Raw genomic sequence first — 18,877 nt, forward strand, 5'->3', positions numbered from 1 at the left:
GGGGAAAACATTTTTCCAAAGTTTGACATCAGCACTCCTGCATAGCGATTCTCTGCAGGAGTGCTTTCATCCTGTCAAATGGCCACACTGTCTTCCCATCACCTGGGAGAATAATGGATTCCCCATTTGATGGTGTTTCTGCCAATGCAAGGTAGTTGAAATTCGCAGCAATGAGGATTATGACTATCTTCTTGGAAACATTTGTCCCTCACGAACATAATTCATCTAAAGGTTCATAAGCACCAGCAATTGAGCTTTTTCCTGGTCTTTTGAGGATTTGGTTGTCCACCATCAAACTTCTTGCACACAGAACATCATCCCACCTTCCTGCTTCCGCAAAAATTTTGGAAGAGATCACAAAATCTTCAGGAGCATGCAACCTTTTCAGCCCTATGAGCTTATTCACCAAGCTCAATCCAAGATCAACATCCCCTTTAACACTACAACCACTCACTAACATCCTCCATATAACTGCATTCGGTTCAACAGACATGTTCTTGACAAATTCTTGAGCTTCCTCCAGCATTCCAGCCCGTGCAAACATGTCAACCATGCATCCAGAATGCTCAATCATGGGCTTAATACTATACACTTTACACATTATCCCATACATCCTCCGGCCATCATCCACCAACCCAGCATGATTGCACGCTGACAGAACTCCAATGAATGTGACCGCATTAGGCTCAATTCTCGAAGCACACATTTGCTGAAAAGCAATGAGAGCTTCCTCTCCTTCGCCATTAATGGCATGACCAACTATGATTGAGGTCCATGAGATAACATCCCTTTCAAGCATCTTATCAAAGACTCTTTTAGCTCTGCTCATGCTCCCACATTTTGCATACATATCTATAAGAGCATTACCCACAACGGTCTTCTCATGGAGACCACTCTTCTCTGCATATGAGTGGACATGAATGCCATGATTCAATTCTCCAGAGTTTCGGCAAGCTGAGATCAGTCCCAGCATTGTAACTTCATCTGGCTTGAGCTTTTCACATTGAATCATATCAAAAAGCCAGAAAGCCTCTCTGAAATGACCGCATTCGATATATCCAGATATCATACAGTTCCAAGATACAATATTTTTGCCTGATAATTCGTCAAAAACTTTTCTAGCAAATTCTATGAGCCCACATTTGGAGTACATGTGAATCAAAGCTGTCCCTACAGGAACAGTGGTGCCTATTCCACTTGTCTTCATATAAGCGTGAATCCTCTTTCCCGCATCAAGATCTCTACCCTGAGAACATGCAGAGATCAAACTAATCAGAGTCACTCCATCACCTTCAACGCCTCTAACTCTCATTTCTCTAAACAGTGTCAGAGCTTTACCACAATTGTTGTTCACAACATAGCCAGAAATCATCGTATTCCATGAAAACAAATCTTTCCAAGGCATTTCCTTGAACAGCATCGCAGCTTCATATATGCGTCCAAATTTGGCATACATGTTAATCAAAGCATTACAGATTCTCATCTCGACAGACAGGGATGTTTTGCAGCAGTAACAATGAAGCGATGTTCCAACGCCCAAGTCTCCAAATTCAGCACAACCAGATATCAAAAGTACGAGAGTAACATCATTTGGTTTCACTTCCAAATCAAGAGAACCATCCAGAGCTTGATTTAATAAACTCAAACCCAAATCCAGAAGTTTGTTTTTCATGAACCCCGAAATCATACAGTTAACCGTGACGATGGTTCTGTGAGGAATTCCATCAAACAGGACCCGAGAGCTGCTCAACAAGCTCGAAGAATTCGAATAGAAGTGAATTAGAGTGTTCGGTATGTTGACATTGGAATCTAAACCAAGCCTGATCACTTGACAGTGAACTGATTTACCCTCTGGAATGGCTTTCAATCTCCCACAAGCTTTGATCACTGAAGCACAGATGAAGGGTTCAAGAAAAGCATTCTGTTTCGTCCACTGCATGTCTCGGAAATAAGAGAGAGACTTGAATGGATTGACATCCGAAGCATATCCTCGAATCATGAGTCTCCACATGGCCACATTGGGTCGCTCAATATATCGAAAAACAAGAGACATATGATCAAGCGTCGATGGATGTGATGCACACTGCTCCATGAATGCTTGGAGGCAAGAATGGTTGGCATTGAGTCCAGTAGTGATGAGTAGTGAATGGATTTGTAGGAGATGCCGATTGGAAAAGGAGTTGATCTTTTGGTGGAGAAGATGGATCAGTTTGTGTCTCATACGGATTTGAAAATTGCAAATCTAAAATAAATTATAATCCCTGCAACTGCCAAGGATCCGAAGGCTTTGACTAGATTGGTTCTTAAAAAATTTTCCCAACAAAAGTATAGGTTGGCCAAGTAGCTACAATTTTCGGATTTTAATCCTCTCCCATTCCTAAAGTTTGGCATTGAGGCACTGCGGCAGGTGAAGCGGTCGACACTAAAATGGTATGATTTTGCTGCCCATGGTGGTCCAGTTCCTCTCATAAGGAGGCGGAGATGACGTTTTAAATTGCCTTGGACAGTGTGTTCAGATAGGGGATAAGGTTGTCATTTCCTACCCCTATGAGAAGAACTGGATCACTGTACCAGATAGGGAATAGGAGACGATAATGATCCGATTTTGAGAGGTGGAGAAGAAATGACATGAACCAATAGGAAATCATGACACTCTGAGTACGGCTAGCAAAAACGTGTTGCTAGATTGTGCATGTCCGACTCCCGCCCCCTATGAGTAGGGATGTAAATAGATCGGATTTGGCTCGGATAGTGCTATATCCGCATCCGCATCCGATTAGTTTTCGGATGGATTCAGATAGTGCTAAACGGATACGGACACGGATACAGATCGGATATTTTATCCATTTACATGTAAATATAGTTTTTCGGATAGCTATAACCTATCCATATCCGCATCCGTTTAGCTTTCGGACGGATTCGGATACTGCTAAACGGATACGGACACGGATTCGAAAACGGATTTTGACTATTCATTTACACCCCTACCAATGAGAGGAATTGGACCATTATACCAGGCAGGGAACTGAAGACGATAATGATCTGATTTTGAGAGGTGGGGAAGAAAAGACATGAACCAATAGAAAATCATGACACTTTGACTATGGCTAGCAAAAACATGTTGCTAGATTGTGCAAGTGCGACTCCCACCCTCCTATGAGAGGAATTGGACCACTGTACCGAGCAAGGAACAGGAGACAATAATGATCTGATTTTAAGAGGTAGGGAAGAAAAGACATGAACCAATAGGAAATCATGACACTCTATGGCTAGCAAAACGTGTTGCTAGATTGTGCTTGTGCGACTCTTGCCCCCTATGAGAGGAATTGGACCACTGTACTAGGCAGGGACCGGAGACGATAATGATCCAATTTTGAGAGGCGAGGAAGAAAAGACATGAACCAATAGGAAATCATGACACTGAGTATGGCCGTATGGGTAGCAAAACCGTGTTGCTAGATTGTGCATGTGCGACTCCCACACACATACGAATTTTTTTGATAAGGTCACCGACATATATGACTCCCAACTGTATCACCGACATACAGTGGATCCATCTCCCAAAGTCTTCACCTTATCCCGAGCCCCTTTCCTCCCATCCGATTTTATTTGATTATATATACAAATATAGTAATCTACACATTCAATACACCCAATAATTTATGGTTGGGGAGAGAGAATATAAAAATTCACTAATAATAATTGTGTGAAGTAAATTAAAGTAAGAAGGAATATAATGAGAATATTTATTAATCACTAATAATAATTGTGTAGCTAATTCAAAATTTAATAAATATTATCTTCAAATTTTACTTGTTGAAAAAAGGTTAATTGTTGTATGCATGCATTCAATATATTTTGAAGCCAGTTATGCCATTATGAATAGACAATCTTCATTTCACTTAACTCCAAGGGATAACGTAGTTGGTAAGGTACGAGGCCTAAGGAAGCTGAAGGTCCTGAGTTCGACTACACCTCCCCCCTTGGGGTCACCTGCCTAAGAGGACACTCCCTATTGAACATGGGGGCCTTAGTATCTTCTTGTTCGTGTGTGTGTACACCCCTAAGATTCACCTTGCTTTTGTCCAAATTTGGTTTCCATCCCTTGGTCTAGGAACGACTTCAAACTATTCAAATTATATATGAAAATTTTCTATTTTTTCCCCCTACAAGTAGAAGGTAAGCATAATATAAAATCAAGAAATCTTAATTTGTTCACATGGAATCTAAATTTGTTATTAATAATATCACGACGTTTAAGAAAATCGAGAACAATGAGACTTGTTAGTAGCGGCAAGGAGAAGGGTGTCAATTAGTTTGAGTTTGATTTCGATTCAATTTTGGTACAATGTAAACTACAACATGTGGAGATTGAAACCAAAAAGAAATTTGTGTTTACCAACATGATACGATGATTCACCCTATTTTAGGTGTCGATAATCTGTTTATAATTTTGCAACAAAAACTGATTTGTTTGTCAGGATCATGATCCACCAATTTTTTTTTATGTACTAAAATAGAATAGGACTTATCATCCACGATAATTAAGACATTAAAAAAATTATTCAATACTTCGAAAATGGGTAATTTGTTCGAACTGTTTCAGTCTAAGTATGCTTTAATGTCAGAAAATAAATAAATAAATAAATCAAGCATAATCATAATTTTTAGGGAAAATTACATATGCCTCCCTTGTACTTTGCCCTAATTACTCGTTCCTTCCCTTGATTTTTCCACCTTATATTTTGACCTCTTATGGCTGATTGTGTTAGTTTGCTGTGAGTTAATAATTTGAAAAGACAATATTACCTTTGTTTTAAAACACCACAAGTAGAATTACAATGATACCCTTTTCATCATCTTCAACCTTAAAACACTCATTTTTTTCCTCCTCCACCGCCTCCACCACCACCACCACAACCGCTGCCTCCTTCTCCACCGCCACCATTGCTGCTGCCGCCTCCTCCTCCTCGGACTCTTATTCCCTAAAACTTTAAATTCATGCACTGCAAAGACTGAACAGCAGATGGGTTCATCATCATCATAGCTTCCATTACCACGTGAAGAGCACAACAGAAGGTGTTGATTTCAATCTTCCAGTGCTCTGCTTGAACACACTGGAGCATCTCTTGTTCTATCACGTAGGAATCACAGAATAACAAATTAAAACTGCATTTTCAATTCTACCCTTCTCATCATCTTCAACCTAAAACACTCATATCTTTCCTACTCCATTGCCAGCACCACCACCACCGCCGCCACTGCCGCTGCCGCTGCCTCCACCACCGCCACCACTGCCACGGCCGCCTCCTCCTCCACCACAAACAAATAAGAAGAGATTAGAGGAGAAAGACGGGATACCAATTGGTAAAAGATCACATAAGGTTGCTGCAGGTAGGACTAAAACATTAGAAACCGAACCACCGCTGCAACCTCTGTCCTGCTGACATAAGAAAAAACACCTGTAAACCTCTGGTTCTGCCCACGTTTTATATTTATGTCTTTCATCTAAATCATCTTCTCGATAATTGCCAGAGAAAAATAAGAAAGAAGAAGAAACAGAGAGGCAGAAGAAGCCCTTTGGTTACTCCTGACCTTAGTTAGTAAATTCGCGTATCATACGCGTATTATATGCATCCCCGTATTTTTAAACGTATAATACTCCCGTCCCCATATTTTCTTATATTTTTATAAAAAAATGGGTTTTTTAATCGATCGAGTATTATACTAGTATAATTCGCGTATTATACATTTTTTTTTATAAAAAAAATTACCCAAAAGATTAGAATTTAGGGAAACGATTTCACTTTCCAACCATAGCAGGCAACAGTAGCCGCCCTCCATCTCCAATCATCATCGCCATCTCCGTTCAACAAAGTGGCACTTAAGTCTTGTACTCTCCTCTTGTTTCTCTGGTCTTTGAACTTTGATGGTGGTAGTGAAGCAAATGAATCTGGTGTGATATTGGCGAGAATGGCTCAATCTCTATTCTATTTTATTCTTGTTTTTCTGTCTCTTGTAGCTAATGTGTACAGTGGAGATCCATATCTGAAACTCTCCCTCTTGTCTTGTGTTGATTAATTAATGGGAACTCATCCCCTTTCACAAGAACACATCTGGTTAAAAATATATGGTTATCTCATTGTAGATAGAAAGAAATGTAATGTTGGAAGAATGATTTAATGATAAGGTCATCAACTTGCTCATGTCATTTTCAGACAATCTACATTCATTTCTTGTAGATTATTGATATCTTAGTATGTTAAATGATAATCTTAGAGATGTTATATAGCATATTATATTATTGTGTTTATTTTAGTTCATAAAATCATGATATTATTTTAGTTCATAAAATCATGATATTATTTTGTTTATTAGGTGGTGAATGCATGTTATATAATGAATATATGTCCGTTTTTTTTAAAGTATTATTATCGTCTATGTCGTATTATATCCGTATTAAATGCGTACCGTATTATTACCGTATGCGTTTTATGAAGTTGGATTTTTGAAAAGTATTATTACCGTCTAGTCCATTTAATTGCCGTACGTATCCGTTCCCGTTCAATTGCCGTTCCTGAACTTACTAACTAAGCTCCTGACCAGAGGGCAATCAATTTCGGGAAGGAGAGACTAGAGAGAGAGAGAGAGAGAGAGAGAGATTGAAGGAGAAGACGGAATTCAATGCAGTTGCAGAGATTCTGTATTTAAATTTTCTTTTTGTTTTATTTGTTTATCAGCTTTTGAATTTTTATCTGTTAATAGATGAGATAAGATGAAAGATCTAATTATTTTCTTTCTGCTTCTTATTTTTGCAGTGCTTTTATGTCTTTCCTTCTTGAATTCTAACAGCCATTTTCCCTGTTTGATTCCCTTCTCACCCAAAATAGCACCAAAGATTCACTTCCACCAACATAATTGGTAATTTTTTTTATCACTCTTTTCAATGGAATTTTTGTTTCCTTTACTGCTGGTAATTCATAAATCCAGGCTTTTTCAAGGTATACAGAAACCACACACAAAGAGAGCATACCTTGTAGCAGAGAACCGTCTGGAATAAAGAGAAGTTGGTGAAATTGGGGCCTGAAGGTGGGAATGGGTTTCGATAGCAAAAGAAGAAGAAGTAACTCCATTCTCTCTCTCTCTCTCTCTCTCTCTCTCCTGCGTTAACAAGCCACAAATACAAGAATGGGGGCTGGCTGCCCTGAAACTTAAAACTAGAAACTGAATCCTATAATACAAGAATGGGGATGGGCTTCTAATAATTGTAAAAGAAAGAAAAAGAAACCAGTTTGGGAAGGAATCTGTTTTAGAACCCAAAAACAATCTGGATGACAGCAATGGTCACAGTGAGCATAAATACTCAGGCACTGGTAGGGGTATCGTTGCCGGCGATTACAAGGTTCAGAGGTTGAAGATGAAGTAGGGAGAGGAGAAAGGGCAAATTTTCCCTTCTTATTTTGGTTTTTATCAAAAAATAAATGGGTCATCTCACAATGACCAAGGGTTAGTTTAGATATTATAAAAAATCTAACTATGCCATGTCAGTACGTACTTAACTGACGGATGCTAACAGCAGAGGAAGAATTAATAAATTTTTGAAAATTACAGGAGAATCGTATATAAGGTGGAAAAATCAAGGGAAAAAACGTATAATTAGAGTAAAGTACAGGAAAGATATATGTAATTTTTTCTAATTTTTATCTGATTATGTTTTTTATTTTTCTTTTCATGACATCCAAACATAACAATGTGGAAGAGACAATTCTCTCTTGAAACTAAGGATTATGCGCGTGCCGCGACTTGACTCGTGCTCTCAATCCTGGTCTTCTTTTGTCCTTTTTTGCTAAATTTTTATGTTCTTTTTTAATAATTAACTTATAAAAAGCAATCTTGAACCATTGTTAAGGACTTTCACTTAAAATTTGTTGTACGGTATTGAAGTCTTGGAGAGAGACGCGTCTGTCTAATTCTCTGCAACACTCTCATCACCTCACTCTCACCACACCCCTGCTTCCTCTCCTGCTCCAAATTTTAGGGTTCTGGAGCTTTTTAGTTCTCTTTTCTCTTCTGCTCTCTCTGAGGTTTCATCTGTTTTCTCTGGTTCGAAGAAGGGACATTACCTGTATCGGAGATGAAGGCGTGAAATCACTCACTCTTGTTTTCAAGATCTTGAATTGGCTTTCCCCTTTCTCTCCGAGGTTGGTTAGAGATCTGAGCTCTTTCTATGGATATTATTGTTTCTTCTTCATCTTTACACGTTCTGTTTAATCTTTGTTTAAGTACTTTGTTTTGTGAAAAATTACTTCGCTAGATTTGGTGTGGAATGTGCTGTTACTATTGATTTGTAGTTTGCCTAAGATTCCTTGTGTCGATTTTAAGACATAAAATCGAAGGTGGAGAACTAAAATTGTTGTTTTACTTTTCTAGACGTTGAATCAAGTTTTTGCTTGTTGATCACTAGTTTAATCGATCTATTTCACGCTTAATTTGGTTTACCACGTTGGGATCTTATAGTGTTATTATATATTTATAATGGCCGTTAATTTTTGAGTTCTTACACTGCTTAAAAAATTGTCTTTGAAGCTTAGAAAGGAAAGAAAATTTTTTTATCTTGTTATACTAAGTAGGCGTCAAGATGTTGCTTTTATGCTCTTTGTGGGTTTCTTGCTTTATTGCTGTTCTTGCTTTATGTTCCGTTGAAGCAAATGAGACATTTCATGTTGAAAATTAGCTGCGAGAATTAATCTGAAAGATACTGTGTATTAAAACTCTTAAACAGTAAAGTCACAATTGGGGTGTATTTTGCTGTTATAGGTTATGGATAGTAATATATTGTCCAGTTCACTTATCCCACCCGAAAAAAAAAAAAAAAAAAAGGGTCTAGATCTGGGGTTGGAGGAAACTTGTCCCCTCTTTCATGGCTATAGACTCTAAAAAAATTCTTTTTCAAGTCCAGAATGGAAAGGTCATATGCTGACGTAAACTCCCTGATGGGAAGAAAGAAAATAGTGCCCTTAAAAAGGGCTGGATTGATTTGATAATGGCTGCACATAAATGATTCCAGTCTCCCATCTTTACATAATTGAGTCCGTAAATACATAGGATTGAGCATTTTCTGTAGAGATTGTAATTTTAGATGCTCTCTTTTTTGCTTTCAATAGCTCTACTGAGTCAGTCTGGAATTTATTGCAGGGGGCACCATGGCTATGAAATTGAACTCAGGGGACAGTAGGACTCGGAGCTCTGTATCTATATTTATTGTCATTGGTTTATGTTGTTTCTTCTATATTTTGGGAGCTTGGCAGAAAAGTGGTTTTGGAAAAGGAGACAGCATAGCTGTAGAGATAACCAAGCAAACAGACTGCAGTGCCCCGTCAAATCTGAATTTTGAGACCCACCATGGTGGTGATGCACGAGCAATTGATGATTCTGATTTAAAAGCTCAAGTGTTTGAGCCATGCCGTGCTAGCTATACTGATTACACACCCTGCCAAGATCAGAAGCGGGCTATGACCTTTCCCAGGGAGAATATGAATTACAGAGAAAGACACTGTCCTCCAGAGAAAGAGAAGCTGCATTGCCTAATTCCGGCACCAAAAGGATACGTGACTCCATTTCCTTGGCCAAAGAGTCGTGATTATGTACCATATGCAAATGCACCATATAAGAGCTTGACAGTCGAGAAGGCTGTCCAGAACTGGATTCAGTATGAGGGCAATGTGTTTCGGTTTCCTGGTGGAGGAACACAATTTCCTCAAGGAGCTGATACATATATTGATCAACTTGCGTCCGTGATTCCAATTGAAAACGGCACGGTTAGAACTGCATTGGACACTGGTTGTGGGGTATGTTGTAATCTTTTTAATTAATTCATTGTCTGGTTTATGATCTCTATTTGTGAGTCAGAAATCTAAGCAGCTCGGTTGAAGTGAATGGTCACCTTGTTGTTTAGGTAAACACAGTTCATCCACTGACAATTGGTGATCATGCTTTAGGTTGCGAGTTGGGGTGCATACCTTTGGAAAAGAAATGTAATAGCGATGTCATTTGCCCCAAGAGATTCACATGAAGCACAAGTTCAATTTGCTTTGGAAAGGGGTGTGCCAGCAGTCATTGGTGTTCTTGGAACCATAAAGCTGCCATATCCATCTAGGGCCTTTGATATGGCTCACTGTTCTCGCTGCTTGATTCCATGGCATGGAAATGGTCAGTAAATTTACCTACATGCTACTGTCTTAAAGCGTGGAAACTGAAATTTACCTACATCCTAGTCTTAAAGCATGGAAACTTTTTCTTTCATACTGGGTTTTTAGATTTCTCAAACATATGTGACCATGTTCTATTGTTCTTTAGTGATTCTATTATATCCCATTGTTTTCTTTATTATTTTTTGAAGTCTATATCCATTACATTGATGCTCATGACTTCCTTCTGATAGCATTTTTTTTTCCCTCTTTGCAGATGGCATGTACATGATGGAAATAGATCGAGTTCTTAGACCTGGTGGCTACTGGGTACTGTCTGGTCCTCCCATTAATTGGAAGAATCACTATAAAGCATGGCAGCGTCCTAAGAAGGAACTCCAAGAGGAACAAAGAAAGATTGAAGATATGGCCAAACTTCTTTGCTGGGAAAAGAAACATGAAAAGGATGATATTGCCATCTGGAGGAAGAGAGTAAATGCCAAGTCATGTCATGGGAGACAAGATGATTCTCGTGCTAATATGTGTGAATCCAAAAATGCAGATGATGTTTGGTATGTCTATGTACTCAAGTATTTTTGGATCTAGTATATTATGTTGTGCCACTTGTGCTCATTGAAAATCAAACTAATGCTGATATTATTAAAGGAAACTTCATTGTTGTCAGTGATTATGCAATATATGTGTCATGTTTTTTATTTCAAGCTGAACCTGCTAAGAATAAATGGTTTAGAATGCATTTTAAAACTCAGTTACTTGACATGGTTCCAGCTCATCCCTTCTTTCAAGATTCATTCGTGGTTGGATTATCCTTTCACTCGTTTAATTCATTTTAGACTTCATAACTAAGTTGACTTGACTCTATCAAAAGCTTGATGTCAACTTCATGGATATCTTTATAGCTTCCAACTGACTGTTTCAAAAAAATTCACTTTTGTTGACTATCACTTTTTATGCTCTTTTTTTTTTTTTGGGGGGGGGGTGGTTCACCAGATTCTTAACAACTGGTTTTTGAGTATGCCCCCCCCCCCCCCTTTTTTTTTTTGCTTATGTATCAATATGGGCAATTTTCTAAGTACTAGACTAGGCAGAAATCAAATTGAGTAGAGTTCTGAATTCAAAATTCTGTTGTATGACTCCACTCTCTATGTGAGGTCTCTCCACTTTGACTACTTAGCTGGCTACCCACTATTGAATTTAAGGTTCTATTGATGCTGCAAGTAAAGAATTTTGATTATGTGACAGAAAGAAAATAAATATTTGTAAATCCTTTATTACTGAAGAAAGATAACTTTGGAACTGGTTTGAATTGTTTTATTTAAGACGCTTAAATTTCATGCTATATTCAATCATTGATGGGATTATTCTGGGTCATGATAACCTGCACAAGGGCTGTTTCAGTTGATACAATTTACATAACACAAATTGAAGTCTGTTGAACCAAAATTACCTTCTTGAAACCACCAGTGTTTTGATGGTCATGGTGAGGAGTCATCTGACTTATGAGGTTATTGAAATGCTACCAAACACAGTCAAAGAGTTAATATAGACTAGACTTTAGAAGAATGATACGCAAATTCATTTAAATGGTTATCCTTTTCTATTCTTCTTTCTTCTTTTTTTTTTGGTTTTTTTTTAAGGTTTGTAACATTGGCAATGCCTTCCTGTTTGCTTCTTAAAGAAGCTGTTACAAACTGAACTTTACCTTTTGGTGGCGTACTAGGTACAAGAAAATGGAGGTGTGTATAACTCCTTATCCCAAGGTTAATAATCCAAATGAAGTTGCTGGAGGGGAGCTTAAATCATTTCCCCAGAGGCTCAATGCTGTTCCTCCTAGAATAGCTGGTGGATCTGTCACCGGAGTTTCTGTTGAGAAGTACCTGGATGACAATAAATTATGGAAGAAGCATGTAAAGGCTTACAAGAAGATCAATCATATCATTGACTCAGGGAGGTATCGCAACATAATGGATATGAATGCTGGTTTGGGAAGTTTCGCAGCAGCACTTGAATCTCCCAAACTGTGGGTTATGAATGTTGTGCCTACAATTTCTGATAAAAACACTCTTGGTGTTATTTATGAACGAGGATTGATCGGCATATATCATGACTGGTAATTTCTTAACTTAACAAACTTGGTGTACAACTTCTGTCTTGACATGGGAAAATAAATGTCCAATAATAGTAAGAACACTTGATAAAGTTCTTGTTCGCATCTCATCCATATTAATTAGCATCTATAATGTAGCTTTTAGTATAATGCTGCTTTGTACATATCCTCGGTGAAAGCTGAACCTTTTTAGTGCCTGTATGATTCTGACATTTGACCTTTTTAACAGCCTGGAGTTTCCATCATTCGAGACATGCATTGCTCATATCGGGCTATACATGCTATTTGTTTCTCACTGATTAAATTACCCAAGAGGATCTGCTTTGCTCCATCATTTAAAAGCAATATACAGTGAAGTCAATAAGGCTAATCCCATCTACATGGTGTGAAACCTTTTCTGCTCAACTCCAATATATCTGTAGGGCCATTTCATGTTCCCTCGTTTCTTTTTCCTTTTACTTCAATCCAAGTACTTTTTGGGCTCCCTGTTGTACTGTTTCACTGTCAATCCACACAGTATCTCTCTCGGTTGATGCAAGTCATTGATCCTTGTTACTCTTGTTTTTCACCTATATCTGCTATATCTAAGTTACTAATAATGATTTGATTGTTTGAATTTGTCTTTTCTAGTTTTGCCAGTTATCCATTTTAGCCCCTACTGAGCAATTTTCCCTTTATGCATGTGCGTTTTTGTATCTCTCTCTCTCTTTGTGTTGTTTGTTAATTAAAGAGATCATTCTTAGCTTGCTTTTATGTGGACTGTATTCTCTTGACCCCCTTCAGCTTTTCCTATAGTTTCTACAATTCTATTATTTCTTTTCTTGAGAAAGTTTTAATTTTCCTTAAAAAAAAAATAGAAAGGGAAGAATCACATGCAATCAATGAGCTACATCACATTACATGCTAAGAAAAGAATCACATGTTAATGATAAGCGGCCAGGTCTTAGGTAAAACCTGACCTAGGAAAGAGACAAGCACTAAGCTTGAGTTAATTGCATTAGTTCAAAACACATGCATTCCAGAATTTCACTCTTGATGAGTTGATGGGCATGCTACAGGATATGTAAAGTTCTCCAGAATACTCTCTAACACTTAGAACTTCATCAGTTGAGTATCCTCCACAAATTGCTCTATGGGAAGTACAACCAGCTTTTTTCATATTGAGTCTCTGATACAACAGTTACAGAGGGTACAAAATTACGTTCAGTGATAATTGAGATATTACAGTAATTCTTGTAAGTTCTTCTGTGATAGTGTGTGAGCCTTGGCTGTTGCAACCATCAGGTTGCGGGTTCAAAACTTGGAAACAGCCTCTCCGCAAAGCGGGGGTAAGGCTGCGTACATTTGCCCCTCCCAGACCTTGCAGTAGTGGGAGCCTCGTGCACTGGGATGCTCTTTTTTTATAATTTGGATGTTTGCCCAGCCAAAGTTGGGCCTTGATATTTTAACTCCTTTGTACAACACCATCCCCATTTTAGAAGGTTTCTGCGCATTCCAAGAGGAAGGAAAAAGATAACTCACTGTTCCAGCATCGGTGATGCGTAGGTTGTTCACAAGGAAAGTTCACAACTCAATGGCACTAGATTACAACCTGCACCAGAAGATTTGTCAGGGAAAATGTAAAACTTTGTCATCATTTTACTGTATCTGGAAGTCTGTGGTTGTGATATTACCAAGATTTCCTTATAGTTTAAATCCTAGTGTTGGCCCAGTTTTACTTTGTCAAATACATAGAGGAGTAATCCTCTCTCAATTGGGTGTGGTCAGCTTATTGAGGTTAAATCTTTCCTCTCCCTCTAAGTTTCTGTTACCTTTTTACTCTCTCTCTTCTCAGTGTGAGAAACTCACTGCAGAGTTGCATGCTATCTGAAGCAATCCATGTTTCTAAATTCTATTTGATCCAGGCTTAATTGCTTACATAGTCTATTTTAGTTTTTCTCATATCTTGATTTATTTGTGCACGTTTATTCCTCTTTCCTGGTTTAGGTGTGAGGCTTTCTCTACATATCCAAGGACGTACGATTTTATTCATGCCAATGGTGTTTTCAGCTTATACAAGGATAAGTAAGTTCTTTATATTGATTTTGCAGTCATACTTGTTCAATTGGATGATGCTTTCTAAGATATGGTTTGGGAGTAGTGATAATTTTATCAAAAGAAATTTGCTTATCAATTTTCTTAGGAATGGTTGTGCTTCCTAAGACCTGGTTTGGGAGTTAAACATGCATATCAGTTGGTTTAGGAAATAATTTAGGGCCTACGGAGACCTGAATTGGGAGTTAAAACACATCTATCAATTGGTGTAGGAGTGTGGCTGGTGTAAACTATAAAGTTTATTTTATTCAAAGGCTCATATCTAGGAAGGTCTAGATTTGATGAGCTTGGATTTTCTAACCATCAAAACTTCAGAACCTAGGTTTTACTGGATTGCCTCTCCCAATTCTCTTATGCTTCCATTCCATTGGCAAATAGATGGTTGCTAGCAGAATTAGGATTGTTGGAAGATTTTCTGGTGTCTAAAATAAGTTTTGTAATAAAATTGTTATTTTTGCCCCCTTTTTTTATCTGAAATTTACATAAAACAATGCCAGATGTAAGGCAGAAGACATTCTTCTAGAGATGGACCGGATCTTGAGACCCGAGGGTGCAGTCATACTGCGTGATGAAGTTGATGTGCTGATCAAGGTGAAGAAAATTGTTGAAGGGATGAGGTGGAATACAAAAATGGTAGATCATGAAGATGGTCCCCTGGTCGGTGAAAAAGTACTCTTTGCTGTCAAACAGTATTGGGTTGTAGGTGGGAAGAACTCAACATCTTCGTGATGGAAATGACAAGAGGAACCCATGGAGGATTGGGCAGGTAATGGTGACCTTCCCTGGGGTCTAGTATTTGCAGCTCATGAGTTTGTTCCTTGTTCACCCTGAGCGTTTCTGTGGATGAATGGTTTGCAGCCTGAGGGAGGTGAGGGTTCTGAAGTTTCTGATGTATTATTAATTAGGTCATATTTTTTGTTGTAGTCTCACATAGATTATCCAGTTGATATTCTGTTTATGTGTAATATTTCAATATCCAACTGTCGAAACGGATGCAAAAGTAGCTGTCTAAATTGTTGGCCTTAATGTAATTCATAAATTAAAAGAAAATGCCAACAATGCGCTGGAAAGTTTTGCCTTTTGTCCTGTTGTTGTTAATGGTTTTCCTTTTTCTTGTTGGAGTTGAGCACTGCACTGCAGGAAGAGAAACAATCTCCCATCACTTATAATGGGCAAGATTTGACTGAGAACTAAGAACTCTTTTTCACCAATCAACTGATCAACTGTAGCTGTGCTTTCAACATTGGCGAGGGCAAGCTCAATCCAACACCATCTTCAAATTGGACAAGTAACCCCTTGAAGTTTGAAGAATTTGGTAGTTGGTGTAGGTAAGGTTATCGAACTTTTTAAAATTTTATTTTATTTGTCTTTGTTTTTTTCACCCTTTCTCTCTTTTGTTAATATGAGTTGATTAGTTATTTTTATAAATATTAGAGTTTATTTAAGAGTAGCTCCCGAGAAAATCGTTTGAGGTGGCATAGTTATGTTCAACGAAAGCCTTTGGATGCTCCAATATAGAAGTGTGATTTGATTCAGATTAAAGGAACTAAAAAAAACCAAGGACAAACCTAAAATGACCTTGGCAGAAGTGGCAAGGAAAGACACGCATAGCTTAGGCCTTGTATAAGTATGACCTCGAATAGAGCTAATTGGAGGGTAATGATCCGTGTGGTCGACCACATTTAGTAGAGATAATAATGGGTTTATTAGTCCAATTGGATGGTGGATCTTGGGCTCATACGTGTTGACCACCTGTCATGATGTCATGCCTAGCTGTCATTTCCTTCTTTTTTTTTCTTGGTAATCGTCATTTCCTATTTTACTATACTCAAGAATTGTCTTTATGTAGTTGTATTATTTACCATCACATATACACATGATAAGATGATGTTTTTTGGACGGTGTTAATGACCAATTAAATATTATGGTTTTATCAGATTAATAATAAGGTCGTAAGGAAGAGGTCAGAAACAATTCTAGCCTTCTTAGTGGTGGAAGTGATGTGAGCAACTGTAAAAGAAAACGACTTTTATCATGAGAGAGAGAGAGAGAGTTTATACAAACCTTCCTCAAGTCGTCTTGTCAGAAGCAATCAACTGCTGGTAGGGTTCAGACATGTGGATTGTGGAACCATCTTACTATTTTGCATCTCCACAAGGCCACAACCATACTTATAGAGGACAAGGGTTGGTAATGAAGGCAATTAATCTCAAAGCTGATTACTTAAACTCCTGTTCTTCCTTCTGTTTCATCTTCTATTTTAGACTAATCAATTCACCTTTAGAATCTCTCACAGAGTTCTCCTTTCAGATTTCATTTTTCTTCTCATTTGAGCCTCTTTTCTTCCCTTTTCGGCTTTTCCCCTGTTTCACCCTTTTCTCGGACTTTCATGTGAAAATTTCTACTCTTGGGCCCTTGTGTATCTATTTATCTCTGAATATCCTCTGATTACCGTTCATCTGTTGTTCTCCATTAAGCACACACTCTGTTCTCCAAAGGTCTCATAAGCTCATAAATTGGATTTCTGCAGTCGAATTTTTCTTAAGTTTGATGTGGCTATAGTCTTCCCAGCTTACTCCATATCAAGCTTTTGTCTTGCTTCTTTTGTATTCTCTTCTTTTCTGTTTCTTTCAGAAGATTTTTTCCATCTAACAAATCCATGGCTACTGTTACATTAACATCAGCCTGTGATGCTAACCTTTCCCGGACCTTGGCCTGCGAAAGCAGCAATACCCATGTTCGTGATGCCTCATTTTCTTCTTATCTTCATAGCACAGAAGAGACCTTCATACTGAAACTCGAGGAGTTGACGCGAAATCCGTCTCCCACTATCAATGGACCACAAGAGCCTCTGTCTCAATACCAAATAAGTTTAGGAAGAAAGAAAACTGATGGTGAAATTAGCATCTTCGGTGCTGAAAGGTACTTCAATGGTGGGATCGATGACAATACACAACAAATTGCCAAGAAGGGGGTGGTAAAGCAGCATCACAGAGATGAGCATCCCAATTTACAATTCGTAAAAGCCAAAATCAAGCATAGAACTCCAAGTACCTGTTCAAAGTTGAGTTGGAATAGCCAAAGTGCATTACTGCCAAGTCTCTTGAGAGACCAGTCACCAAATAAGAAAATTAGGTTACAAGGTAAGAGATTTTTTTCTACATTCGACTGCAAATGCTCTTGTTCTGATAAGAAATCCATTGATGTGGCCAAAAACATCAGGGAAAGTAAGAATTCAAGAAACTACAAGAGCAAGGTCGATAACAGGGGGTCTTATGAAAAAAAGATGATCGTCAAGGAACCCACTGAAATCGATCAAGGTCCCATTGATTTGGTTGGAACTGGAATCAAGCAAAAGCAGTTCAAAGAAGAAATGCTGTTGGAGAAGTTCGAAAAGCTATGTTTTTCTATGGTGGGACTAGAGGGAGAGAAGCCAAGGAAGACATTCGATGTATTTGGATCCCCAGTTGGAGACTTGAGACTGAATCCCCCAGCAACTTCTGGCAGCTGCCAAAATGGGATGCTTGAAGTAGACATGGAGAGCGATGCAAGTTCAGACTTGTTCGAGATCGAGTCTCTCTCAGGGAATGCATATCAGTGTCTCAGTCGACAGGGATCAGATGGCATGTCAAGCTGCCTGACACCAACATGTTACGAGCCAAGCGCAGCGAGCATTGACTGGAGTGCTGTCACTGCCAGCGCTGCCAATTTCTCGACAGTATCGGATCATGAGGAGAGAGGATCAGTTTCATTAGCTCTTAAAAGTCAAGACATGATCTTAACCACCACCACCACCACCAACGACAACAAAACCATCATGACCAAGACAGGAACAAACTCAACCATAGCCAAGGAACAGAGACCCATTACGTTATTAGGTTGCAGAAGTCATAAAGCAGTGAAGGTAGCGGCTGATGCATATAAGATGTCTGAGAAGGGAAGCCCAAACCCCAACACAAGAAGGCAGTGGCCAGGGTTGTGTGATCCTTTCGCGCCAATTGCAAGGTTCCAAGCCAAGACAAAAGGCCATCGATTCTGATTTCTGAGTCCACCAGTTTCAGCAATTGGCACTTGCTTCACATTCTATGTACATGCATTAGTCACGTGCTGCAACAGCTCAGGCCTCATTGCCTCAGGCCCTCAGGGTGAGGGAAGAAGGTTTGCTTCCCTTTTGATCCTTGTAATCCAAATTACAAAGTCAATGGAAGAAAATTTCCTACCTACACTCCCGCACCTGTACCATTTTGTGTGTCTCTCTTCTCCTCCCTGTAAAACAACCTTCCCTGCTCCACACTCCTGGATAGAGAACACTTCTTCTAAGTTCATGCTTCCATCTGCACTTCGTGTTTTCATGCATAAAATGTTGGATATTACACCATGTATACATACCTATGGATCAAACAAAGTAGCAACCTCAACCTGGGTGGGTTGATTAGCTTGCTTCACTTTTGTATCTGTATCTCTTGGG

At 38.7% G+C, this 18,877-nt stretch overlaps 3 protein-coding genes across 3 annotated transcripts; 2 read left to right on the forward strand and 1 right to left on the reverse strand.

Moving 5' to 3' along the window:
- Positions 1-208: 208 nt before the first annotated feature.
- Positions 209-2,092, reverse strand: LOC122672083 (pentatricopeptide repeat-containing protein DOT4, chloroplastic-like). The gene has a single exon (XM_043869584.1). The coding sequence runs from the start codon at positions 2,090-2,092 to the stop codon at positions 209-211; it is 1,884 nt and encodes a 627-aa protein (XP_043725519.1).
- Positions 2,093-8,022: 5,930 nt separating this feature from the next.
- On the forward strand, positions 8,023-15,139 carry LOC122670934 (probable methyltransferase PMT2). Its single transcript, XM_043867978.1, has 8 exons — positions 8,023-8,201; positions 9,127-9,129; positions 9,196-9,848; positions 9,999-10,209; positions 10,465-10,759; positions 11,929-12,318; positions 14,302-14,379; positions 14,907-15,139. The coding sequence occupies exons 3-8, from the start codon at positions 9,204-9,206 to the stop codon at positions 15,136-15,138; spliced, it is 1,851 nt and encodes a 616-aa protein (XP_043723913.1). The 5' UTR covers positions 8,023-8,201; positions 9,127-9,129; positions 9,196-9,203; the 3' UTR covers position 15,139.
- A 1,818-nt stretch (positions 15,140-16,957) lies between these two features.
- LOC122672084 (protein PHYTOCHROME KINASE SUBSTRATE 1-like) lies at positions 16,958-18,448 on the forward strand. The gene is made up of 2 exons (XM_043869585.1): positions 16,958-18,175; positions 18,215-18,448. Exons 1-2 carry the CDS (start codon positions 17,069-17,071, stop codon positions 18,446-18,448), a joined length of 1,341 nt encoding a protein of 446 aa, XP_043725520.1. The 5' UTR covers positions 16,958-17,068.
- Positions 18,449-18,877: the final 429 nt, after the last annotated feature.

The sequence above is a fragment of the Telopea speciosissima genome, chromosome 8, assembly GCF_018873765.1.
Source record: "Telopea speciosissima isolate NSW1024214 ecotype Mountain lineage chromosome 8, Tspe_v1, whole genome shotgun sequence".
Lineage (NCBI taxonomy): Eukaryota > Viridiplantae > Streptophyta > Magnoliopsida > Proteales > Proteaceae > Telopea > Telopea speciosissima.